The 27,544-nt window shown below is 39.5% G+C and overlaps 4 protein-coding genes and 1 long non-coding RNA gene across 5 annotated transcripts in view; all 5 read left to right on the top strand.

Moving 5' to 3' along the window:
- The window catches only part of LOC148981910 (uncharacterized), a 75,932-nt gene that overhangs the window by 32,230 nt on the left and 16,158 nt on the right, over positions 1–27,544 (top strand). The window lies entirely within an intron of this gene.
- Positions 766–8,057, top strand: LOC148981915 (GTPase IMAP family member 7-like). Its single transcript, XM_089129081.1, has 2 exons — positions 766–973; positions 5,363–8,057. The coding sequence occupies exons 1-2, from the start codon at positions 781–783 to the stop codon at positions 6,490–6,492; spliced, it is 1,323 nt and encodes a 440-aa protein (XP_088985207.1). The 5' UTR covers positions 766–780; the 3' UTR covers positions 6,493–8,057.
- Positions 8,113–14,269, top strand: LOC148981914 (GTPase IMAP family member 8-like). Its single transcript, XM_089129319.1, has 6 exons — positions 8,113–8,214; positions 8,398–8,460; positions 8,790–9,413; positions 9,568–9,600; positions 12,785–12,838; positions 12,981–14,269. Exons 1-6 carry the CDS (start codon positions 8,181–8,183, stop codon positions 14,267–14,269), a joined length of 2,097 nt encoding a protein of 698 aa, XP_088985445.1. The 5' UTR covers positions 8,113–8,180.
- Positions 18,150–21,250, top strand: LOC148981913 (uncharacterized). The gene is made up of 2 exons (XM_089129106.1): positions 18,150–19,945; positions 21,116–21,250. The coding sequence occupies exon 1, from the start codon at positions 18,226–18,228 to the stop codon at positions 19,816–19,818; it is 1,593 nt and encodes a 530-aa protein (XP_088985232.1). The 5' UTR covers positions 18,150–18,225; the 3' UTR covers positions 19,819–19,945; positions 21,116–21,250.
- On the top strand, positions 20,565–26,108 carry LOC148981912 (uncharacterized). Its single transcript, XM_089129318.1, has 7 exons — positions 20,565–21,302; positions 22,611–22,728; positions 23,104–23,270; positions 23,399–23,482; positions 24,693–24,806; positions 24,896–25,051; positions 25,882–26,108. Exons 1-7 carry the CDS (start codon positions 21,116–21,118, stop codon positions 26,106–26,108), a joined length of 1,053 nt encoding a protein of 350 aa, XP_088985444.1. The 5' UTR covers positions 20,565–21,115.

Below are 27,544 nucleotides of genomic sequence, written 5' to 3'. Positions count from 1 at the left end.
GTATTGAAGCCCTCGTTTTGAGTTAGTTCCTTGTCCAGGATTGTTTGTGTGAAATGTGTGTTTGCTTTCTTTAAAGCTCATGTTGTTCTCTCATTGTTTAAATAAAACGTATTTTGATTTAATCCCTTTCCGTTCCGAAGCAACACATGACACCTAGATTTGTGTCAGGAACAGACCTGCATTTAAATTATTATTCCCTTAAATATAACAATTAACAAACTAAAGTATATTTTCCAGTATAACATGTACTTTTTTATTTACAAATTTCTAAATTGACTCATTTTTCCAAACATGTTTTTCAGTGTCATTACGGTCATGTAGAAAACCAGATCTGAACCTGATGTTGTGTGGAAGTGATGCGGCTCTGAATAGCGTATCAAAATGTTTCAGAGAAGAAAAAACACTTTTATCATCACATCAAAGAGACTTTAGATCATCGTGTGTGATGGAAGAGAAACTTCACGGACGTCAGATTACTCTGGTCAAGCTTCCAGCTCTCAATTGGTTATCAGAGGATGAAGTAAGGTGTCAGACTCTCCGCTGTTTGTCTCTCTGTGATCCTGGAGTTAATGTTTTCCTCCTCATTATTCCTGTTGGTCCACTTAATAACGAAGACAAAGCTGAAATTGAGAAAATCCAGAAGATATTTGACTCCAGAGACCATTTCATGGTGCTGTTCACCACAGAGCTCCTTGTTAACGAAAGAGTGACAGATTTTGTCAAATCCAGCCCAGAATTTCAGAGGTTAATCGGTCTCTGTGGAGGTCAGTACACAGTGTGATGGGGTTAAATGAACCTGCAAACTCGAGACCGATCCCAGAACTATTGGATTACATAGAGGATATGAAGATTGAACCATATTCACTTACGATGTACGTGAAAGCTCAAGAGAACAGAGTCAGACATGAAACAGAGGAGAAATATAAAGAAGAACTGAAGAGAATGGAAAATAAATTCAAAGAGTTTCAGATGGGTAAGTTTGTAGTATTCATACAAAAAATAAGGTTTTCTTACTGTATGTGATTGTATGATTAAGTTTAAATTAATTGTCTTGCTAGTCATTTTGGTCATGACAATTCTGATCACATGACAAGTAATTCATAAATGGCATGAACTAATCAAATGTCAAATAAAGCTGAGTGTCTTAATTTAATTAATTAGATATCATGCATTCAAGCTGTTAAATGTGTTCACTGTTAGTGGCAATACTGTATACTTGTACTCAATCTTTTGATTGAGATCTACTTAAAAGTAGTGTGTAGTACTTAATTTAGTATTTTAAGTATATACTTGGCTTGCTGATGTGTTTTTTTTTTTCTCTTTTGATTGAATAGCCTATTAAGTATATTTTTCACATAGTTTTACACACTGTCTCTAACAGTGTCTGGTTGTGTTTTCACTGGGTGTCCACTAGAGGTCCCCTTGCCCCACAGTGTCATTCTCATAAGGAACTGCATTCGCCATAATCCCCATCTACACTTATTCACTTGTTCATTGCACTCATCTGTTCCATGTCATCATTTGTCCCAGCTGTTCCTTGTCTAGATCGTTTGTGTCTGTATTTATACGCCTGTCGGTCTTAGTGTTTGGCACGGAGTCCTTGTTTATAGTCACCACACTTTGGTTGTTCTCGTTCTGTCCACCTTGTGTTTTGGACTGTTTGCCTGGATTTTGATCTCTGCCTGGATTAGTTTGTGAGTACGAATTACCCAATAAAGTCATTGCATATGGATCTCTCTCTCCAGTGTGTGTTCCGTGACAGAAGGACTCCTTCACTAAGAGATCCAGCATGATGGGGTTCTGTATCCTCTCTCCTACCATGAGGCGGAGGTAGGAGAAAGAGAGGAAGAGAGGAGAAAGAGAGGATGGGGCGTGTCCAAAATTTGATGAGCTTTTGTCAGCAGGGCCTGCCGGTGGGTTGCAAAGCTAAGTCATTTTGGATGCTCTCGAGGGGAATGGGATACAATGAGGCAGCATTAAAAGATATTTTTGATACCTGTCTTGATGACCTATAGCCGGGGTGGGAAATGAAAGGTCTGGAAGTCTTGGACTTTTGAAGTTTTATCAGATACATTGAGCATTCAGTGGGATGTATAGGAGCCTCGCTATTCCGACGCCGCCATGAGTCCGGCGGTCCCTGTTCTGGTGGTCCCAGTTCCGGTGGTCCCACTTCCGGTGGTCCCGAGTCTGGTGGTCCCGAGTCCGGGGTTCCCGAGTTCGGTGGTCCGGAGACGGAGGAGGAAAAAGGCCTCCTCAACGACTTGTCCGGTGGCTCCTAACCCAGAGACCATCCCGGAGGTGACTGCCATCCCTGACGCACCACCCAGTCGCCCTGCTCTGCCGACCCCGCCTGAGCTACTCACCCTGCCGGCCCCGCCCAAGCTGCTCGCCCTGCTGTTCCTGAGCCGGTGTCTGCTGTTCCTGAGCCAGCGTCCGCTGTTCCTGAGTCGGTGTCTGCTGTTCCTGAGCTTGAGCCTGAGCCGGTGTCTGTTCCTGTGCCTAAGCTAAAGGTCTTCACCGCCGTGGACGCCCGAAGGGTCTTCACCGCCGTGGACGCCCGAAGGGTCTTCACCACCGTGGACGCCCGAAGGGTCTTCACCACCGTGGACGCCCGAAGGGTCTTCACCACCGTGGACGCCCGAAGGGTCTTCACCACCGTGGACGCCCGAAGGGTCTTCACCGCCGTGGCCGACCAAAGGGTCTTCACCTCCGTGGCCGACCAAAGGGTCTTCACCACCGTGGACGCCCGAAGGGTCTTCACCACCGTGGACGCCCGAAGGGTCTTCACCACCGTGGCCGACCAAAGGGTCTTCACCACCGTGGCCGACCAAAGGGTCTTCACCGCCGTGGACGCCCGAAGGGTCTTCACCGCCGTGGCCGACCAAAGGGTCTTCACCACCGTGGCCGACCAAAGGGTCTTCACCACCGTGGACGCCCGAAGGGTCTTCACCGCCGTGGACGCCCGAAGGGTCTTCACCACCGTGGACGCCCGAAGGGTCTTCACCACCGTGGACGCCCGAAGGGTCTTCACCGCCGTGGCCGACCAAAGGGTCTTCACCGCCGTGGACGCCCGAAGGGTCTTCACCACCGTGGACGCCCCAAGGGTCTTCACCGCCGTGGCCGACCAAAGGGTCTTCACCACCGTGGCCGACCAAAGGGTCTTCACCGCCGTGGACGCCCGAAGGGTCTTCACCGCCGTGGCCGACCAAAGGGTCTTCACCGCCGTGGACGCCCGAAGGGTCTTCACCGCCGTGGCCGACCAAAGGGTCTTCACCGCCGTGGACGCCCGAAGGGTCTTCACCACCGTGGCCGACCAAAGGGTCTTCACCGCCGTGGACGCCCGAAGGGTCTTCACCGCCGTGGCCGACCAAAGGGTCTTCACCGCCGTGGATGCCCAAAGGGTCTTTACCGGCGTGGCCGCCGAAAGGGTTGTCCCCGCCGTGGCTGCCTGATGGGTCGTATTCGCCGTGGTCGCTCGAGGGGATGTCTCCGCCCTGGCTGCCCGATGGACTACCTGCCCTGGCCACCTGAAGGGTCGTTTCTGCCCAGACCGCCCGATGGACTACCTGCTCCGCCCTGGCCACCTGAAGGGTCATAGCCGCCCAGGCCATCCGATGAACTGTCATCCCCTGGTTCCATTCCCTTCCATGGTCCAGCCGATTCCCCACAGCTCTACCTCCCTCCTGGACTTATTTTTTCGAGTGTTGTTTTCTATCGTGGAGTGTCTGGTAGCCGCTCCGTATGGGGGGGGGGGGTTATGTCACAGTGTCTGGTTGTGTTTTCACTGGGTGTCCACTAGAGGTCACCTTCCCCCACGGTGTCATTCTCATAAGGAACTGCATTCCCCATAATCCCCATCTGCACTTATTCACTTGTTCATTGCACTCAGCTGTTCCATGTCATCATTTGTCCCAGCTGTTCCTTGTCTAGATCGTTTGTGTCTGTTTTTATACCCTGTCGGGTATTTGGCGCGGAGTCCTTGTTTATAGTCACCACACTTCGGTTGTTCTCGTTCTGTCCACCTTGTGTTTTGGACTGTTTGCCTGGTTTTTGATCTCTGCCTGAACTAGTTTGTGAGTACGAATTACCCAATAAAGTCATTGCATATCAGTGTGTGTTCCGTGACAGTCTTATTAACTTCCATTGTTTAAAATTATTGATTAATAAAGAAAACTTACAAGTATACTTGCTGCATAAAACTACTAAACTAGCAGTTAACTGAGAGTATGTATATCAAAGTGTACTTTCATGTTCTTTCTAATTTGGGTGGGTTTGTCCCACATCCCCAATGTCCCTTCTCTTTCTTTTACGGCTGTGAACCGATTGTGAAGTGCGTCTGGTAAATGCGCCGTTAAAATAGAATTGCACCGTGGAACAAGCGCACCTCGTTCGTCACGCTCTTAAAGGGAATGTGATATGACGCTCTTATTGGTTTATTTCTGTTACGCCCAAACCACACCTATGAATAATGAAGCTACTCCAGACCAACCCCTTTTAGATTTGCGCCAGGCGGAAGAGGCATTTATCCCGCCGGGAAAATAGTAACAGCGCCGGGATCCGCCCACAAAGTTACTTGTGCTTTGCGCTTTGACTTACACAGTCTCATCCCAAAAAGTCATATAACTGACGTCTTGGGACGTCTTTTGACCATACGTCAATATCCGCCTTTTTAGGGCCCCCTTAAACGTCGGTAGATGGCGATCCCGGGCCGTCATACAACTGACGCTTTACCTTTAACGTCAGTTAGGTGACGGGTTAGGTTTAGGGTTAGGTTTAGGTCTGGGGTAGAGTTAGGATCCCATAACCTCATCTACCGACGTTTAAGGGGGCCCTAAAAAGGCGAATATTGACGTATGGTCAAAAGACGTCCCAAAACGTCAGTTATATGACGTCTTGGGATGAGACCGGGTTGCTTTGACACTTGCGTTTCAGATTGTTAAAATAGGGCCCGAAGTATACTTAGCATACCTATTTCAGTTGTCCATGACTATTTCCCAACATCTTTATAACTCCCTAAAATTAAAGGTTTTTTTTTTAACCACTGTATAATTAAATGTTTGCCAATACCTGTACTACCTTACAATTTGACCAGAAATTTTTATATTATGAGCACCTGGAAAGTTTCAAAAAATTTTGAAACAGAACAGAAAGTGTGAATTTATGTTGAAAGAAAAGGTTCTGTATTTCTAACACTAATTAAAATGTTTGTTTCCGATCATTAACAAATCATTAAATGACCAGTTTTATCAACTGCTTTTGTTGTCGAATAACTGAACCAACTGCAACTTCTGCAGTCTTATAAACACTTGCACTTGTTTTCAGTTGGTCTGTTTGTTTGTTTTTTCACCAATGTGATTTTCAGGTGCTGAAGGTGAATCAAATGATCACGAGTGTCTGAGAATTGTGCTGATCGGGAGGACAGGAAGTGGAAAGAGTGCAACAGGAAACACTATTCTGGGAAGACATGAGTTCCACAGCCAAATGAGCTCAGATTCAGTGACGACTGTGTGTAAAAAGAGACTTGGTGAAGTTGATGGTCGATCAGTCGCTGTTGTTGATACTCCAGGACTCTTTGACACGATACTGTCAAATGATCAAGTGACGGAAGAAATCGTGAAATGTATTTCAATGTCGTCACCTGGACCTCATGTGTTCGTCATTGTGTTGAGTCTGGGAAGATTCACAAAGGAAGAAACAGACACTGTAGACCTGATAAAACAGATCTTTGGTCATGAAGCTGCTCAGTTCAGCATCGTCCTGTTCACTAGAGGAGACGATCTTGAGAATGAATCTATAGAGGATTATGTGAAGAGAAGTAGGTCTGCAGAACTGAAGAAACTGATTGGAGAATGTGGAAACAGATTCCTGGCTTTCAATAACAGAGAAAAAAGAGACAAAACTCAAGTGATTCAGTTGATAAACATGATTGAAGAAGTGAAAAACACCAATGAGGGTCGATACTTCACTAACAGCATGTTTGAGGAGGCAGAGATGTCCATCAAAAAGAGGATGAAGGAAATACTGAGAGAGAGAGAAAAAGAAATTGAGATCCAGAGACAGATATTACAAGCCAAATATGAGATGGAAATGAAAAACATAACGCAGCGACTAGAAGAAGAAAAACAAAAAGCAGATGAGGAAAAAATCAAAATGCAGACTCAAATAAGAAAAGAGAGGAGAGAGAAAGAACTAACAGAGGAAAGAATGAAATATCTTCAGAGAGAGAAAACCGAACAAGAAACAATGAAAAGGAATCATGAAGATGAAATGAAGAGGATTAAGATGCAATATGAAGAAGAGGCTAGGCTAAAAGCAGAAGAATTTAATGAGTTTAGAGACAGAAAAGAGCAGCGGGTTTGGGATTTCAAGGATAGGCTGGAAGAGCAACATGATCAACATTATCTACTGAAAGAATGGTACGAAGACTTGAAAGAGGACAAAAGGCAGACAAAGAAGAAGAATCAAAAATCAAAGGGCTGTGTCATGTTTTGATTGATTTTAATGCTTAAAGTTATGTCTAAAATACTGTAATTATTAGCAATGCTTTATTTTGTCAAGCAAAGTTTTTCTACTTGCATAACTGATGCTTTCGGTTGTAATACTTTGCCATTTGGTTGAAATTGTTTTGTTTTTTTTATTGAAAAGAGAAGGAATTTTGAGTGACCATTTTTAATGAGCACATTTGCAGAATTTGTAGGAGACTGTAGATTTGTAGTTCACCTCAGTAGAGTGTGAAACAATTGGCATTAATATTCTCTATGATCGACTTGGGCTCACAATAGATTTGATAAATGTAGCCCAGGACTGTAATTGTTCTTTGCTTTTATGGTGGATAGTCAGTTTTGTATCTTCAGCTCCTGGTCATGTTTACATTTTCTCTAAAATAACATGTGGATGGTCTAAAGCCAAATTTGATGTTGGTGAAGGAGGTTATACTCTCTAGATAGTTTATTAATTGTTCAGCTACAGCCTTCTCCAAATGTTTTGACATAACCGACTAAATTGATATTGGTTGATAATTTTAAAATCGGGCTGTGATTTCAACAGGCCGTGACACTGTGAAATCAGTGACTTTAGCCACAGCTTTGATTAAATCAACTAAAGAAATAGTAATAAGAATACAGTACAACTCTGAAGATCTCAACAGACATCTACAGAAGCTCTTATTGAGAAATTAACAGAGGTTTAGATGTAGTTTTATTGTTTTGTTTGTAGTCACCATTGTGGTGATCAGTTTTTGATTTAGTTGGGTTCTTTGACCCCTGACTTTTCAACATTAAACAGAGAGAAAAGCAATCGTGTGATATTGATTGTGTATTGGTGATGACATAATCATCATCTTCAGTGGATTTCATCTAAGGCTGTGGCTGAAGTCAGTTGATGTTCTTGTGTTTCTGTTCAGCGTTTCTCTTTTTTCTGTTCTTGTTGTGACATTCCCAGAATTCTCTGTTGTGTGTGTTCATGGTGGTGTTTGTTAGACATAGACATTTTCTTCTGGCCAAGCTCTTGTCCACAAAGCCTCTTTTCCCACGGCCCACATGGCGCAAAGACTGACGTCCATGGAGTGGACGAGATCTTGATTAATTGATAACACGTTATTATTCCACATTCCACTTTTGCCTTCAGAATCTCCAAACAAATGTTACTGGATTAAATGTTGACCCAGGATCAGTTATAGGACTGTGAAGACTTGGAGGTGTTGATGGACTCTTTTGATCATCGTTCTGAATCTGATCCAGACATAGTCTTAGAAACAAAAAATGTGTTCTCAGCTTTTTTATTAAAATTGTTGCTTTGTTTTCAACCCATAGAATACATGAATCTAGAATAAAATAGGTTTACTTGTTTAAAAGCAGAGTGTCTGTTCTTTCTTTTGTGAAAATATTCAAAACAAAACGCTGGCAGGGAAAGAGTTAAAGCCACTGCATTTTATCAAACCTTTCTAATATAACACCGGCAGTGCTCTGACAAATCTCACTGCACGGACAGAATCATGTGTCAGGGAGTTGTCTGGAATGAATGCCAAATATCAAGTCCAACCGGTTTCTAAGTCGTCATGAGTTTACAACTTTTGATTGTTTTTTTTTTTAATTTAACACACCTTTTCACACTCACAGTAATGCAAAGGTTGTTGTAACAGCTTGTTTATGAATGTCTGAAGTGCTTACAAAAGTGTGAAAATGGCCGATTGGAGCGGATTATCCACCCAACCCGGTGAGTCTGTTTATTTAAGTTCTTTTGAAATAATCCAGTGCTTTAAGACTGTGAACACAAGGCCTGTGAATTTCAAATCTAAACATTGTATTGTGAGACGAAATGCCTTTCAATTCCCACAATAAGACATTTCAATGCATTATTTCATCATTAATAATAATCTTTTCTTTTTTTTTGTAACAGGTGAAGATCAGGGAAGTTTAGGATTATTCAACAGACAAGGAAGCAAACGTCAGCCTCCAAACAGTGAGTTTCACATTTAAATAAAATAAAATAAAAAGAGAACTAAGTGTTGATGGCGTTTTGACACATGCTGATATATTTAACAGACAATGTGGTTTTCATGTCCATTTAATGACTTAATGATTTTTTTAAACTATCTTGGAATGAATACCTTCCATTAATATGAGGCTAATGTTTCCCAACTTCAGTCATTAAACTGACTGTCTCAGCACATTGCATTAATTAAATTAATTAGGTTAGATTGTGAAAAATATCATATCTACTCCAAATGTTTTATCAAGAGCATTAATTGACAGAACGTAAGTAGATATAAACCTGTTTGTGTATTTCAGTGTCTGTGCTTAAAGAAGAGCTGAGAATAGTTTTGCTGGGGTCAAACAATGATCTTAAAGCCTCCTGTGGAAACACAATCTTCGGACGAAACGTGTTCTCAGAGTCGCTGTCCTCCCTGGATTTGTTTGAGAGGCATGATGGGATGGTGCTGGAGAGACATGTGTTGGTCATCAACACTCCTGACCTGCTCAATCCTGCTCTCTCTTCTGAAGAACGAGACTTGAAGAAATTATTCCATCTATCTGATCCTGGACCTCATGCTCTTCTTCTAGTCCTCAAGCATGGCATATTTACAGATGCTCTCAAGCTCATTAACACCATGTTTGGCGCAGGTGCATCGGAGTATGTTATTGTGGTCTTCATGCATGAGGAGCAGGAGTATGTGAGTGTTAAAGACTCTGACACTGACAAAAGATCAGTAAAGTTGCTACTGCAGACCAGCAGACAACCACACCATCATCTACGGAGGAATGGAGACCGGTCACAGGTGCAGACACTTCTGGAGAGCATCGAGAACATGGTGGAGGAAAACGAAGGCCATCATCTAAAGATTTCTAATGACCCGAGACCTTTCCTGATGAAAAACGACCCAGTTTGTGAAACATCAAACAAGACGCGGAAGGGTAAACCTTTACCTCCAGCTCATCTGAAATATGAAGAGAGGGAGTATTAATAAAAATATTTGTGAATTGGATAAAATAAGATTTTATTTTTGTGCTGATCTGTGGCTGAAATTACATGTCTCCTACTGTTTTTTCTTTTCTTTTTAACATCCAGATTTCAGTAGAAAGGCATGTAGCGTAAACCTAAGTAAGTATGAGTTAAATATTTCCATCAAATTAGAGTAAGCTTTCTTCTTTTAGTTTGACATTACATTAGAAACACAAAACCACTGAAGCAGTGTTGGAGTTAATGACATAATTAAGTGATTAATTAAGTGATGATTGATCATTATTGAAGACACATGATGTTAACAAGCAGAAGCACTTCGGCTTTGGTAAAGTATGCAAACACAACACAAGCGTCACTACTGGAAGCACGGTGTCCGACTTCACGTCTCCATTTTCAGCTCCTCACGCCGATCCGATAGATCCAGCTGCAGCCGATGTCCAACACACCTATCTTCTTTTATCTTTGGTTGATTTCATCTAAAGGCCTGTACCGACGTTTAAAGGGATACTCCACTTTTTTTTTGGAAATAGGCTCATTTTACCACTCCCCCAGAGTTAAACTGTTGGGTTTTACCGTTTTCTAAAGTATTCAGCCGATATTTTGATATTAGAAGAATATCAGTAACCAGACAGTTTCTGGTCTCATTGACTTCCATAGTATATTTTTTTCCTACTATGGAAGTCCAACGCATTCTCATCCCAAAGCGCCATATACAACGCTTTTGCAAAAGCGTAAATATCCAACGCACATGGCACCCTTTAACGTCTAATGAGACGCTTCGGTTATGGTTAAGTTTAGGTATGGTGTAGGGTAAGGGTTAGACCACTAGGGGGCGACTTCTGCCCAAATATATCTGCGTCTCATTTGACGTTAAAGGGTGCCATGTGCGTTGGATATTTACGCTTTTGCAAAAGCGTCCTATATGGCGCTTTGGGATGAGAACGGGCTCGGAAGTCAATGAGACCAGAAACTGTCTGCTCACGGATATTCTTCTAAATTACCGAAAATCAGCTGAATGGATTCGAAAACGGTAAAACTCAACTGTTTAACTCTGGGGGAGTTGTAAAATGAGCCTATGTCCAGAAAAAGTGGAGTTTCCCTTGGAGTTTAAACGCCTTGTTACTAAAAGTGGAGTTTAAACGGCTTGTTACTAAACAAAGGGCGTCATTTTTTAAAAACGTCTCGGGTTCATTTTTTTTTGTTTGGTTCGACGCACCGCGTCATAAAGTATCCGACCAATGAGATTGGTGCTTTTGCTCGCATGTCTGGAGCTTCTGACGTTACAGTAAAACACAACTTGGGTGCGCTCAAACACAAAACTGTGTTGTCGAGCACTAATGGCGAAGAAGATATATGGCAAGTAGCATCTACACTGCCGGGGTAGAAATAAGATGAGGACGATGCAAGGTGGTCTTGTTGGTCTCTTTGGTGTCGGAACATAAAAAACTGTGTGACAAACGCGACTGCGACTACAAAATAGGACTGTTTCTTTTTTACATTAAGCGCCATCTAATGTCAGGGAATGAATTGGCATGTTCACTCGGCTCAACGTCAACGAAAATCGCTTGGGGTGTGACCACAAAAATGCGTTGAAAAATGCTGGCGTATAATGTGCCGATATTCGATGTTCTGCTTGTTAACAGCAGGTGTTCATCAATAATGCTCAATCATCACTTAATTAATCACTTAATTTTCACATTCACTCTAAAGGGACACCAAGCAGGAATCCCATTTTTGTCAAACAGCGACCCCTAGAGTCATTGTGGAGTACTTGTATTTAACGTTACTGTCGTAAATATCACTCACGCAGAGCGTGAGATGGCGTGTTACATAGTATACAATAGTACATTGTGTTTGATTTGTCAATATTTGTCTAATATTTCAGATTGATCTCATAAAGTAGCGTGTATGACACGCCAATTCGTATTTCCATTTTTGGCGTGCTATCAACACGCAAAATCGCTTTTCAGCGTGTTTATGAACGCCGTTGACTTAACGTTATTACTGTATATATAAATATATGACTTACCTCAACCCCGTCCCTAAACCTACCCGTCACTGGGGTTAATGGCATTTATGAGTGTTCCCTTACCATCCTAGGAAAAAAAATCAGTCCCCAGATGTAGATCTACATTTTCCATTGTTTCCCGCGGATGTTTGACGGCGTGTACAGACACGCGGAATCACTCGGACGTTAATGGTGTCGACATACACGCAGATAGCTCAAAATGCGTAGAGATAACACGCCACTTGACTCGAAAGTGGCATGTATGTTTACGCAAAAGTCATGATGTCATGTTGAATATTTGTTGTTAGTGGTCAGAATTTCCATGTGATTAAATTAGGGCAGTCAAAACGATTAATCGCGATTAATCGCATCCAAAATAAAAGTTTGTGTTTACATAATATATGTGGGGGCACTGTGTATAATTATTTTATATATATAATACACACACACATGCTTGTATATATTTAAGAAATATTTTCATGTATATTCTGTGTATAGATTTATATATAATTTATATTATATATAAATATAAATATTTTATATATAAATAATATTTTTTTCTTAAATATACATGCATGTGTGTTTTTTATATATATACAAAATAATTATACACAGTGCCCCCACATATATTATGTAAACAAACACAAACTTTTATTTTGGATGCGATTAATCGCGATTAATCGTTTTGACTGCCCTAGATTAAATACACAGATCCGACAATCATCCCCATGAACTTTAATGGTCCAGAGGCAGAACTTTTGCCAAGTGTGTCAAGCCTAACCCTAACCACCATTCAACCCGAACGAAATCAAATAACCATTTCAATAACTCTGAAGCTGTTCAGTCAAGCTAAATAAAAACGGCATAGAATCCCTTTAACTCTGGTTTACTTTAACTCTCTGTAGAGTTGGACCAAATGTACTTTGAGCAGAATTAATTTTGCTGTGAATACTAATTTAGTTAACTAAAATTACAATTGCAATGTATTTATATATGTAGCATATTTATTTTAGTTTATTTATTTCTTTCTTTATTTTGCATTTGCACTGAATGGCCTGAAAACTGAATAGATCTATTGATTGATTAAGATGGTGTTCCTTGCAAAATACTAAGCTATAACTTCAAAATCTGCTCTTGCGATGTGGAACGTTGCTTGCCATGAATGCGTTTTATCTCATGTATTCTTATATTAACACTTTTGCTTGGGTTATTTGTTATTTAAGCATTATTAGCGCAACTCACCAGCGCTAATACCAAGCTTATAAGTTTGTAAACTGTTGATTATGATTGGTAAATACTGTTCTTAATCTTTAGAGCCAAATACTCAGCCAAAGTCAGAACATTCCAGACCACTAGTGCGATCAAAATGTGAGTATTACACAAAATTACAGAGTATTTATTTATTTATTTTTTCTCTATCAACATTAGTTGAGATCTATATGGTGGCGCAGAAATGACTTTATCTTTGTTAAAAAAAAAAAATCTTGACATTTGTGTTTGTGATTCACAGCCACAGCCGGCAAAGAGGGAAGCTTGAAGTGTGTGAGAATCGTTCTGATTGGAAAAACTGGAGTGGGAAAGAGTGCAACTGGAAACACCATCCTTGGATGCAATGTGTTTCAATCAAGAGCCAGAATGAAGTCTGTGACCAGATCATGCAAAAGAGAGAGAGGAGACGCTTGCGGTCGACCCGTGAGTGTTGTGGACACACCAGGACTCTTCGACACAAGCCTCAGCAATGAAGACATTCAACAGGAGATCATGAAATGCATTGAACTATCGGCTCCTGGACCTCACGTGTTTCTGCTGGTCATCGCTGTCGGCCCCATCACACAAGAAGAGAGAGACACACTTCAGCTCATCAAGATGACCTTCGGGCAGAAAGCGGAGACCTACACTATGGTGTTGTTCACTCGAGGAGACAATCTAGATGAAAGTATTGAAGACTACGTTAAAGAAGGAGATCCACACGTCCAACAACTGATCCACGACTGTGGAGGAAGATTTCATGTGTTCAATAATAAACAGAAGGATCCTGCTCAGGTCGTGAGTCTGTTAAAGAAGATCGATAAGATGATGTGGGATAACGATGCCAGTTTCTACAACGACAAAATGTTTCAGGAGGTCGAGAGAGCATTCAGACTCATGCAGATCAATAGAGAGAGAGAGGAGGAGGTCGGACGAGAGATAGAGGCCATTAAATTCAAACATGAGTATGAAATCAAAGAAATGAAAGAGAAACTACAGCAGGAAAAAGCAAAAGGAAAAGTTCGAGAATTTCTGCTCCTGGATAGAGAGAATACACTCTTGAGAAAATATCAGAAAAGCCAAAAGAGAGAAGAAACGGCAGAACAAACGCAAGATCAAATTGAATCTGAGTCACATGTTGAGAGAACGGATGATTGTCAGCTTTCAGGAAAAACGGATCTAGGCAAAGAGAGAACAGAAACGGGCTCAAAATCTGATAAAGATAACAAGGCAAACGTTAAAAAATGGAAGGGTATTCATTCATTAAGAATACGCAAGAAGAAAAAGGAAAGGAGAGCAGAAGACGGAGAAGAAAATGAAGAAAAGATAAAAGATAAAGATCAACAAACCAGTGAGGATTTACCCAAAATATCAGAAGAGGAGAGAGACGCAGAGAAAGAGCGTCTGCTCCAGCACTATAAAGAAACCCAGATAGCAGCTGACTCTGGGCCGGATCCGCCTCCAAACCGGCAAATCCGTGTAACAGTCACGTCCGTTTTACTGCCCCATTCCAGATACGGCCCGCATGTAGTCTGTGTACATCGGGAGTAGGCGTGAACATCTATCAGTCGGCGGAATCATAATAGTTCTGGCCCGGACTCGTCGGAACGAGCGCGCGAATTTTTTTCCTTTTTTTTTTTTTTTTTTTTTTTTTTTTTTAACCGGTTCATTCCAGATCAGTCAGTCGGCGGAATCGTTGTTGTTCTGGCCCGGGGCCGTTTGAACGAACGCGCGAACTGTCATTTGGATCTTCGGACTGCAAGCTCCGTGTGTAAAGAGTAACGGTAAGTTGAACGATAAAACAGTCAAACAGTTTAGTGTGCTTGTTTTTAATAGCGGTGTAATAGTAAACATGTTTGTTATCGACATTTCGGAAAGTTTTGACCGGGTTTTAACTTCTTACGATGGCTATTGAAGAGATCACCGTACGCTTTTTAGCTGGGTTAGCTAAATTAACAGGTTGCTAACGTTAACTGAATGAACTGATAGCTAGCATTAATAAACAACTTTGTGTGTAGCTAGCTTAAACATTTATGCTGTTTAACGTTAGTTAACTTACAATGATGTTGTAGTTTTGAACAGCACTAACGTTAATTAACAGCATCTTCCTTTTTAGGTTCAATATTTTCTTCACCCCTGGCTGCGAGAGCCCCGGATTAATAGGGTAAGTTAAGTTAACTAAAGTATTTTTTTCCGGCTTTGATTTTATTTATTTTTTAAATCCATATCCTGCTATGGTAAAGCACAAAATTATGAAGTTATGATAGGTAAAGTATTAAAATCAAAGCTAGAAGAAATTAGAATTTTCATCTGACATTAATTATAAGTTAATTCATAGGTGTAAATTAATTCTTTACTAAGTTCACTGTCAAATTATGACAAATATAAGGTCTATGGGCGGGAAAACGCATCTCTCCGTTTCTTTTCGTTGACTTTGTATGAAATCCCGCCGTGGTATTATATGGTTGAGGAGCAGTGCCTGATTCATTTTGGATATTTATTTGGGTTATGGCAAGCCACTTAACATTTAATCATTTTAACCTACTAGTCTCTATTTTCATGCTACTAGTACTTATATTTTAGATACTATTCCATTAAGTACTAGTACTTATTCAATAGCTACTAGTGTTTATTCTTTAAATACTAGTGCCTTTTCTTTAGATACTAGTGTTGATTCTTTAGGTACTAGTACCTTTTTAAAGATACTTAGATACTAGTTCTTTTTTATTAGATACTAGTACTTATTCATTAGATACTAGTACTTATTATTTGATACTAGTATTTCTTATTACTTATTATTTGATATTAGATACTAGTACCTATTAAATAGATACTAGTACTTATTGTGATAGTGACTGACTATTCTTTTGTGACTAGTAACAAATTATTTTTTTTTGCCATTGACTTCTATGGGGATCTGTCATTCAGATATCAACTATTCAGTCCTGACTAGTATGTATTCCAATTGTGACTAGTACATATACATTAGATACTAGTACTTATTTTTTAGATACTAGTACCTATTAAATTGATACTAGTACCTATTAAATAGATACTAGTACTTGTTCATTAGATACTAGTACTTATTCATTAGATACTAGTACATATTTATTAGATACTAGTACGTATTAATTAGATACTAGTACTTATTCAATAGATACTAGTACCTATTTATTAGATACTAGTATTTATTCCAAATGTTACTAGTAAGAATTTTTATTTTACTAGTTTTACACAGCTGCTTTTTTACTAGTCTTATGTTATGACTAGTCAGAACGGCCACTGTAGAGTTCAATTAAAAATCTTACTAGTAAAATAAAAATTCTTACTAGTAGCATTTGGAATAAATACTAGTATCTAATAAATAGGTACTAGTATCTATTGAATATGTACTAGTATCTAAAGAATAAGTACTAGTATCTAATGAATAAGTACTAGTATCTATTGAATAAGTACTAGTAGCTAATGTATAAATATGAGTATCTATTTAATAGGTACTAGTATCTATTTAATAGGTACTAGTATCTATTGAATAGGCACTAGTACCTAATGAATAACTACTAGTATCTAATATACTAGTATATGACAGATCCCCATAGAAGTCAATGGCAAAAAAAAACTGTTACTAGTAACAAAAGAATAGTTACTAGTCACTATTGAAATAAGTACTAGTATCAATTTAATAGGTACTAGTATCTAATAAATAAATACTAGTATCTAATGAATAAGTACTATTAACTAATAAAAAAGCACTGGTATCTAATAAATAAGGACTAGCATCTAATGAATAAGAACTAGTATCTAATGAATAAGTACTAGTATCTAAAGAAAAGGCACTAGTATCTAAAGAATAAGCACTAGTAGCTACTGAATAAGTACTAGTACTTAATGGAATAGATACTAGAATCTAAAAAATAAGTACTAGTAGCATGAAAATAGAGACTAGTAGGTTAAAATGATTAAATGTTAAAACGGCTGGCCATATTTGGGTCGTTTTCCGAGGGATATAACTTAGTGTGCTAGGTTAATGTTAAGCTTATGTTAAATATCTGTCAGGAGCTGTAAGAAATGTTTTGTTTTGTCTAGAGGCTGATGGGTTTGCTGCATGGTATTTTTCTCAAATGTATCAATGTTACATTTCAGCACTTCAGCATGATGGTTCGTATTTGTAAAAGTCTCTCCAAATTGTTCCTCAAACCACTTATCCATCGTCATGCCACGTAGCAATTCGAAATTAACTTTCAACATTTTAGCCTTTTTAATCCTTAAGTTTTTTTTCTATGTTTATGTTGATATGTGTGGTTGCTAAGGGTGTTGCTAAGGGCGCAGTGATAAATAGAACCGTTGGGTGAAGCGGTCATAGCCGTGTTTCATCGTGAATAAAGCACAGCTATTGACCATTCAGAATCAATGATTGGAACTAACCGTTTTATAAAGGCAACTTATTTTGAAAACTGGATGTTGTGTGTATCCTCGAGCTAAATTCATCAACTCCGAGCCAATTTGATATGTTGTATGTGGTTCTCCTATAGCGTAATGTGAAGACAGTTACAGGAGGAGATTGGTGGTGAAGTTAATTGTACCAAAGAGCTGACAGGAAATCAGCTGATGTGTGATTACTTGACGATGTTGACTGTAGAGTGTGCATGTGCTCTGGCACGAATAGTCAATTTTCAGGAAAGAAAACTGATTAGCTTTAGTTCAACATTTTTGTAACCTAAAGGTGTTTTGTGAGGCCATGGAAGGGTGGGTGGGTGCCCTTAATACAACAATGTTATTGTGTATTAACAATGAATAATAAGATGTTTAGTAAATTCAAGTACTTGGTAAATCTAGGGCTTCAAATCCATACAGATTTTCCATTAAATCCTTCATACTGTGAATTTGGCATTACATTATTTTCTAAGTGGTATTATAAAGGTCTTACAAATTCATACATTTTACTTGGGGAACCCTGCCAGTACACTGTGATGGTTCATTCTTTTTTTTTTTTGTCACAAAAAATCTTATTTAGAGACAAGATGAAAAGGAGTCAACCTCTATTAACAAGCTCTGGAGTCAGGCGAAGGGCCCGTTTTTCACTCGAAAAACGACTCCATGAAATTGCTGAAGACTGTCAGTTAACATCAGAGCAGACAGTAGCAAACAAAGTAGACACCTGTCACAACACCGATGACAACGATAGCAACAACAACTGTTGCGCTACCAGTGAGGCTGATGACAACAATGATTCTCACACCACCAGTGAGGCTGATGATGATGATGACTGTGACTCTAGTGACTCTGACAATTCAGATGGCCACACAGACATAGAATGGGCAGAGGGAGAACTTGTTTCAGAGTCTGATGCAGAAGAATTAAATGAGCATGTGAGCCTTTTGGACAGCTTGGCCAGTTGGGCTATCCAGTTCAGTGTTTCTTTAGTAGCACTCACAGCTCTTCTTAGTTTGTTGAGGGTGTACCACCCAGAACTGCCCAAAGATGCTAGGACTATTCTCAAAACCAAAATGGACTACAGAATCCAAGAAAAATGTGGTGGGTTTTATCATTATAGAGGTATCCTGAAAGCGCTTTATAACACCTTAACTCAACTGATTGTCAGTGTTGCTGATGGCTTTACATTTAGGCTGCAGATTAATATTGATGGGCTACCACTTTTTAAAAGCACAAATATGCAGTTGTGGCCTATTTTAGGACTTCTTTTAAGTGTTCCAATGAAGGAACCTGCTGTAATTGGCATTTTTTGTGGTGTAAAAAAACCAAATGCTGCCAATGATTTTTTGCAAGACTTCACTCATGAGCTACAGCAGCTGCAGAGAGGATTTGATTTCAAAGGGAAAAAGGTGTTCATCAAACTGGATTCTGTGGTGTGTGATACACCTGCTAGGGCATTTGTAAAAAACACAAAGGCTCACAACGGATACCATGGATGTGATAAATGTTGCCAGCCAGGTGTTTACATTAACAAGCGAATGACATACCCCATTAATGATTACATGTTACGGACTGACTCATCATTTTCAGAGAGGGCTGATGAGGGCCATCATCATAGAGGACCACATGGATTTTCTGACTTAGATGTTGGTATGGTAACTCAGTTCCCCCTAGATTACATGCACCTTGCATGTTTAGGTGTAATGCGTCGACTGTTAAATATTTGGATGAGGGGCCCTTTGAAGTTTCGTTTGTCCTCTAGTCTTGTTGACAGGATTACAGAAAGTCTAACTCGGATGCGTTCTTATATTCCAGCAGAGTTTGCAAGGAAACCAAGATCCCTCAGAGAGCTAGATCGTTGGAAAGCAACTGAGTTAAGACAATTTCTCCTGTATACAGGCCCTGTTGTTCTGGCACCATATGTAGACAGTAATGTATACAACAACTTTATGTTGTTATATACAGGTATTTGCATCCTTGTCAGTCCAAAGCTCTGCTTGGTGTATAGTAATTATGCAAACACTTTGCTCACCATGTTTGTAAGTCACTTTGGGGAGCTGTATGGCAGAGATGCAGTTGTTTATAATGTGCATGCTTTGGTCCACTTATCTGCAGATGTACAGCTACATGGTTGTTTGGACTCTATCTCTGCCTTTCCGTATGAGAATTACCTCCATAAACTAAAGAGGTTTGTAAGAAAGCCGGAATTTCCACTTGCTCAGATAATAAGAAGGTTATCAGAGGTTCAAAATATTTGCAGCATTGAGTTGCCTTGTAAGGGTTTAAAAAAGCAACATTATGTTGGACCTGTTCCTGATGGCCTTCAGGCAGAAGCACAATACAGAGAGCTACACACAGAAAAATGGCAAATGAAAGTTTCCACAGGTGACAATGTTTTTGCTATAGGCAGAGATATATGTGGGATATACAACATCATTCAAACAGCAGAAGAAATTCATGTAGTATATAAAGTTTTTACAAACATGGGAAATTTCTTCAGCTATCCCCTGAGTTCTGATTTTCTCAAAGTATTTATTGTCACTCAACCAACAGGGCCATTTAAGGTGGCCAAAGCATCAGAGATATCTCATAAGTGTGTGCTCCTACCTTATAAAGATAGGTTTGTTGTCATGCCCTTTTTGCATAGTCATAGTGATAGGGCATAGGTGTGGTGGTGGCTTAGAAGTGAGTTTGAGGAGCTGAGAAGTGGGAGACAAAAAGACTTAAGACTGACTTAATACTAACACACGGACAGACATTAAGGAGAGCAACCTACTCCACAATTGAAATGATGTGAGTATCCCTAACGAATATCTAAAAATTCAGAGCCTCTAACCGACGTAATCTGTTATTTTGGTTATTTAACCCTGGTAATATTGTGTGTGTTTATGTACTTTCCCCTTAAACTGTGTGTGTAGTCCAGTCCTCGTCATCCAGTCCGAAGGTCTGAAGGTCAGGAAGATGTTAGCTAGTGCTAATCGCCTTCACTTTGCAGTAGTTGTGTAGCAACAGACAGACTTTTAATAACAGACACACTGTCAGGGAACTACACTAACCTTTTCCACTGGTGGCAAAACATGATTTGGTGGCACAAATTATTTATAGTAAGCCGCTCTCTGGATAGTAATGAATAATAATGAAACTGCATTAGGGGTGGAACGGTACAGAAGTCACGGTTGGGTTCATACCTCGGTTCAGACATTCAGACTGTTCGGTACGATTTCGGTACAATGGAGTGAAAAGCAAAACAAAAATGCAGAAGGCATTTTATAAATCTCTTAAGCCTCGTATTTTTAAGTTGTTTAAGTTTTATTAATAAAGGCATAGAACCAGTTTATTTGTAGTGCACTGAAAATAGTTTTATATAAATAGTTTATTAATTAAATTAATAAAAAGACAAAATGACCTTGATATATGTTTGGTAATTGTACTTGAATGAATGTAAAATTAATTTGCTATATTTCAGATCAATTTGTTTTCTTTAATTTTAATTAACCCTGACTAACAGTGATACATTTGCGACCCATTACAAATTAGGGTCGCAATGGGGTTTCAAAAGGTCGCATATGAGACCATTTTGGTCGCAGTGTAGTTCCCTGACTGTGACCTACTCTGTACATTACTGCCAGACTGACAACTTATTACTCGCTTTCCACATCACTTTCTGCCGTTCTCTCACTCTCACTCGCTTAGCCATTGACTCGCTATGCAAAGGTGTTTTACAAGCACGAGATAAAACAACAGTGAACACACCAGTGCAGATGTAATTCATTAGCTACCCGGTTGGTTTTCTGATAGGCTATGTCGTTAACAAGACTTCACAAGCGGTGCTTGTGCTGCTATAATGATCACAGATAGTATTTAAGTGGAGGGGGGTTAAAATAACACAGAAAAAAAAATTAAATCTGAGTTAAAAGAACTTAAAACTTAAAAAAATAACAACAACATATTTTGCCTTTTCAGATGTATATAGTTGCAGAATTTACAGAGTCCAAGACTGTAAATATTATATCAGACTCATGGTTTGAAGATGGTGCGACTTTGTGGCCAAGCTATAAAAGCGATGAACGCATCAACAGAGCTGTTCAAAAACATGAGGTGCCAGGATCAGACTGGAAAATGTATGACGTTCGAGTCCTTTCAAGAGCTGGTAAGGGTGCACTAATATGTTCCTATTCCACAACTTTTCAACCTATTAAGTATTAAATTGTCAAATACTTGCTAACTGGGTTTGTATATGTGTGTGTAACTGCAAACTGAAGTTAAAGGCTGTCATAGTGATGGGTATTGGTAGGATTTTATTGATATTGATACTGCTTGTCAATACTGATAGTAATCAATACTTTGGTGCAAAAAGTAAAGATGTGAAAACAGAAGTATTTTTATTTTTTTGCAGAAATAACTTCCTGTTTTTTTCTAAAAATGTAAAAAACTGTAAAAATAGTTTTCTATTTTTACAGTGACAATTGCTACAAATGGCTGGTCTGACAATAGTTTTCTCTAGTTGTCAGAGAGACACCTCCCATTAAGTTAAGCTGAAGCTTGAGGGAGCTGCTATCACTAAAATGAGAATAGCTGATTGACCTTAAATATCAGCACATAATGAGCCTGGGCCACTTTAGCTTGTTGCTAACATCAGGACTTGACTTAAGTCTTGCGTTGGGGCATTTATTCACAGCCTAAGCTTTACACATTCTACACAGCTATAACTTTACTGCTTAAAGGAGTAGTACACTTTAAAAAAAAAACAACTTTTGCTGATAATTTACTCACCCCCATGTCATCCAAGATGTCCATGTGTTTCTTCAGTCGAAAAGAAATGAAGGTTTTTGATGAAAACATTCCAGGATTTTCTCCATATAATGGACTTCAGTGGGAACCAAACGGTTCAAGGTCCAAATGAGTTTCAGTGCACACATCACTATCGCCAAACTATAGGCTATGGTTTGAGAATGGACACGGGTTTGGTTCCCATTGAAGTCCATTATATGGAGAAAAATCCTGGAATGTTTTCATCAAAACCCTTAATTTCTTTACGACTGAAGAAAGAAAGACATGGACATCTTGGATGACATGGGGGTGAGTAAATTATCAGCAAAAGGTTTTTGAAAAGTGAAAAACTACTCCTTTCACTCGCACACATGCATTGCTACGTTCACAGCTAACTGCCAACTTCACACTCACTGTCACACACACATTATCTGTATCATTTTGTCTTTACTGCTCACTTGGGTTAAATGTTTATATATATATATATATATATATATATATATATATATATATATATATATATATATATTTATTTATTTTTTAATTATTATTATTATTATTTTTAATTTTTTTTATTTTTTAACACACACATTGTTTTATTTATTAATGCACTTTATTGTTAACAGTGATTTTAGACACAGAACAGCAGAGATAAACTAATATTTAATCTTTTCTCAATTCTGATCAGGTGATTATCAAAAAGCCAGAGAAAAGCTGAGGGCTTCGCTGACCTGTAATACATCGGAGCTACAAACAGATGACGAACAAGAAGTAGTAGTAGCTAGGAAAAGAAAAATTAAGCCAAGGTTTTGTATTTGCACGTATACATGATTTAAAAACAAAAGACCATTCACTGCAGTCAGATACAATTATTCAGAGATCTCACAAAGAAGTTTTGCAAGACAGCATTTAGTCTTTTTCTGATATAGCTATATGCACTGAATGTCAAATGACAAAGGTAGAAATGGTATTGCATCTTGCATTTCAATGTAGTAACTGATTCCTAGTGCAAACTAATAGTGTCGACTAATTAAATATTTTGAGTATCGACATTTAGCACAACATTTCTCACATTTTAAAGTTGGTTGCAGGGGCTATTTTTGATTTTCTTAACTAATTTTAGTATTTTTTGCAAATGCCACATTGTTAACTAGGGCTTGGGGGGTTACTTTGTTTGTTAGGCTCATCTTTGGTGATACAGACTCTGAAAGTGAGCCAGAGGAGAGGAACAATACAAGACCCACTTATCACTCTCTCACTCCAGCACCAACTATTCCCCCACCGACTCCTAACTTCTCAGCTAGACCTCTGCCAGATCCGAATCATTCTGAACATCTTCATTTCACTGGTATGTTCTTGTACTGCAGTAGGATCATTCAACCCCTGGTTATGAAATATCATTTACATTTGTTCATTTAGCTGATGCTTTTATCCAAAGCGACTTTACAAGACCCACTTATCACTCTCTCACTCCAGCACCAACTATTCCTCCACCGACTCCTAACTTCTCAGCTAGACCTCTGCCAGATCCGAATCATTCTGAACATCTTCATTTCACTGGTATGTTCTTGTACTGCAGTAGGATCATTCAACCCCTAGTTATGAAATATCATTTAAATTTGTTCATTTAGCTGATGCTTTTATCCAAAGCGACAATTGATATATATTTCAGAGGTCGTACGCCTCTTGAGCAACTAGGCTTGAGTGTCTTGCTTAGGGACTAGGGGTGTGACGAGATCTCGCGAGATAAAAACATGACAAGATTTCCCGTTGAGTGAAAAGCTGTCTCACAAAATCATGACTGAGTGTGAGGGTGAGATTACAACTAAATATTCCATCCACCGCTACACTCTCACATTCGCCTAAACTATCGTTTTGCTGTTATAAATAGAACACCGAGGTCCTGTGATAATATTAGTCCCGTGCGAATCGACATCTCTGTGATTTGGCCGGATAGTATATCATTTTTTCAATGTTTTTGTTTCATCTGCTTCTTTTTATCCATCTTTCACGAAGAATAGAGGCTGAGTTGGAGTGTTTTGATAGTATTTTGGGTGCGGGGTCATATTTTCCACACTATAAAGTCTTTAATTTTCTCAAAAAACGACAGTGCGCTTTATAATCCGGAGCGATTTATACACACGAACAGACACACTGTCCCCGGCGCTGCTCGCGTTCATAAAGCGCTCCCCATTCACAGTAACCGGGTCGTCTCATTCAAAACAGCCAGCTGTTGCTGTCAGGGAACCGCAGCACATTGAATACTCATATGAGTCAGGCTGCAAATGTAAGTTACGTGCCAGCCCCAGCGCACTCACACTTACTAAATTTGAGAGATAATCCCGAAGTAATGTTGTACTTGCAAGCGTGTCTAGCTAAGACGTATGGCGACGTACACAGTGACGTAACAACTTCGTTCCCTGGGCGCTCTAGTCAGTGGAAAATCAAACAGGTTCTGAACGGAAGCTGAACCATCTCCGAACCAACTTTGAACCAGCAACAGTTCCGAACCAGTTCTTTTTTGGTGGAAAAGGGGTAATGCATAGCCTATGTCCATTTCTGTCAACTTACTTCTGCGCAGCTCAAGTAACACCTTTTCTTACACCTACTTTCTGCTACTACATTGATCAACCTCTGAATGTCTCCTTTTTTTTTTCTTTAAATATACGTATGCTGCAAATTTTCTTCTATAAGATAACAAGGGCTGTTTTAAAATCTGTTGTCGGTTTTTGGGCCCTAATAATGAAATTTTCAAATGCCTTCTCCTCAGCGGCTGCACCACTTGCTCCCGTCCCTCCACCTTTCATACCTTCAAGTCCTCCATGCCAGATTTCTGCTGGACCTCTGCCTGATCTGAGGCAATGTGATCGTGGTAGTTACACAGGTACCACAATAGAGTATTTTTGTTAAGCTTTTCCTATCAAAGTACTCACCTGTTTGCAAAAATAATATGTTTAATCTACATCTCCTCAGGTCCAGTGGCACTTGTTCCTACCCCTACGTCTCGCATACCCTCAAGTCCTAGGCGCCGGATCACTGCCACTCCTCTTACAAATGACTATCAAGGCCATTGTTTTGTCCCCACTTTTAGACTGGGGAGGACTGGCACTGCACCTGTTCCTTGCTCTGGTAAAATATATTTTTTTTTAAACTCTGTGACCGACTACATGGTTTGAATGAGCTATTTTGAAAAAAAAAAAAAACTTATAGAAGGATATGATGTATAGTGTGTGTGTGTGTGTGTGTGTGTGTGTGTATGTGTGCATATATATACTACTGTATATATATCCACACATACATACACACACACACACACACACAGGCCAAAAGTTTGAATACAATTTCTCATTTAATGCGTTTAGTTTATTTTCATGACTATGAAATAGTAATACGTTACGTCCACAGACCAGCAACATTCAGCAGGTAGCTGCCCTTTACTAAATAAGCCACAAAGCTAATGCCGTGTTTATCAGTGGAGGAGTGCTAACGGTAGTGAGCCATTAAACTGATTGTTTCTGATGTATTGTAAATATTTCTGCCAGCAGCCTTTCTGCAGTTATAGTCTGCGTGTCTGAAATGGTTAAACCAGAGAGGACATGAAGAGTTCAGATGCAAAAGCCTCTAAGTGCCATTTGAAATTTTCTTCTAAAATGATCATTTTTATCAAGCTTGTATATTTAAGTTCAGTAATTTCACTTAAACTACAATGAAGATTACCTATGAATTGTCATTTAAGTGAAATCACTGAACTTAAATACACAAGCTTGATAAAAATGGTCATTCTAGAACAAAATTTCAAATGGCACTTAGAGGCTTTTGCATCTGAACTCTTTACATGTAAATAAATGTGAGCTGAACAAGACTCTAACACGGCTTTCTGCAGCTCCTCTTTGTGTGACGTTGTAGATGTGAAACACTGTAGTACTTTTAATATAGTTATTTCTTAACTCCTTTTGTAGCGGCTGAGCTGCACATTCTAACTTTGCTGGAACATATCAAGGAGCAGCAGATGCAGCTGGCTGCTGCTGTAAATAACATTGCCGCAAGAATGGGGACGGAAACTCCTATGGCTGAGATGCCTCAAAATATCAGTGTTCCGCTGGCCACCATGTCTGAAGTGGAAGAATTGGAGGAGTGGCTTAAAGATGCTAGAAACTCGCATGCTAAGCAAAACATGGTATGGTAACAATGTAGGGCCAGGTGGTATATAGACTTATTAAATCGATTAAATGATTAAATCGATTTATTTTAAAGGGACACTTCACCTATTTTCATTAAGCTTTGTATCTTTAGAAACCCAGTCATATTTTTGAATGGTCATGGTTTATTCGACTTATTTTCCCAGTAGCACCTTATTGCAGTACACAAGATCCAGGGGTGGAGTCAGATCTGAGGGGTGGAGTTGGGTAGGTGTATGGGTGGGTTTAGGGATCAGGGGGTGAAGCTGGGTAGGTTTGAAAAGTATAGAGACATTAGCTCCTCCTTATTTCAGGGGGTGGGACCCACTCACACTACAGGCCTATTACAGATCAGTAGGTGGGACTTCACTTGCAGAAACTGAATCAATATATCAGCCATCTTCACCGGCCTTGCGCCGCTCTCACATTCCTCACCCTCGTCCTGCTCGCCTAGACATTTTGTGGGAAATGAATTTCAAACTCTGGTGACAGCTAACGTTACCTTGTAGACAAAAGAGTGATTTCACTGTTTGCGCTGTTCTGGATTAGTCGGTGTGGCTTGCAGAGCTGTGCAATGTGGTGCATTGTGGGAGTTGTTGTCTTGCATACAAATGTGCCCTTAAGTTATTTTCTGTCTTTTCTCGGTCAAGAGGGCACCAAATAAAAAAAATATTTTACATTTCGACTACATATATGATCCACTTTCAATAAAGATTGATGTTGAAATGGGTGAAATGCTCCTTTAAAACAAGATGTTCAATGAGAATATCGTTTAGATCAGGGGTGCCCAATCCTGCTCCTGGCGATCGACTGTCCTGCACAGTTCATCTCAAACCCTAATCAAACACACCTGAAGTAGCCAATTAAGGTCTTTAGGATCACATTCAGGTGTGTTTGATTAGGGTTGGAGATGAACTGTGCAGGACAGTCGATCGCCAGGAGCAGGATTGGGCACCCCTGGTTTAGATTGATAGTTTAATGTTGTAACCCTTTTTTTCAAAGTTAAACTGTTGTTTACTGTACTGTTTGTTTCATGATTTAGTAAACCGACATACAATTTGCGCAATTGTCTCTGTTGAACTAAAATGCTTTTCTGTATTGTCAGATTTCAGCTCTCGGTGCTGTAGGAGGACAGAACTCCAAAAGAGTAACTTGGAATGTACTTTCGAGGATTTTCTCAAACACAGTGGCCAAACAGATTAATTGGAAAGGAGTAAACGGGAAAAGAAGTTTTAAAGAAATGCTGACACAAACTCTGTTGATCAGTAAGTATTTTAGTATACATATTGTAGTATATGTGTGGGTGACTAGTAGATGAGAACAATAAAAAAAAAAAATAAATAAATAAATATATATATATATATTAGAGGTGTAACGGTTCTCAAAATTCACGGTTCGGTTCGATACGATACACTTGTGTCATGGTTCGGTTCGGTACGGTTCG

This window comes from Pimephales promelas, chromosome 3 (genome assembly GCF_988280905.1).
Source record: "Pimephales promelas chromosome 3, fPimPro1.hap1.1, whole genome shotgun sequence".
Lineage (NCBI taxonomy): Eukaryota > Metazoa > Chordata > Actinopteri > Cypriniformes > Leuciscidae > Pimephales > Pimephales promelas.
This window is presented reverse-complemented; position numbering and strand designations above follow the sequence as displayed.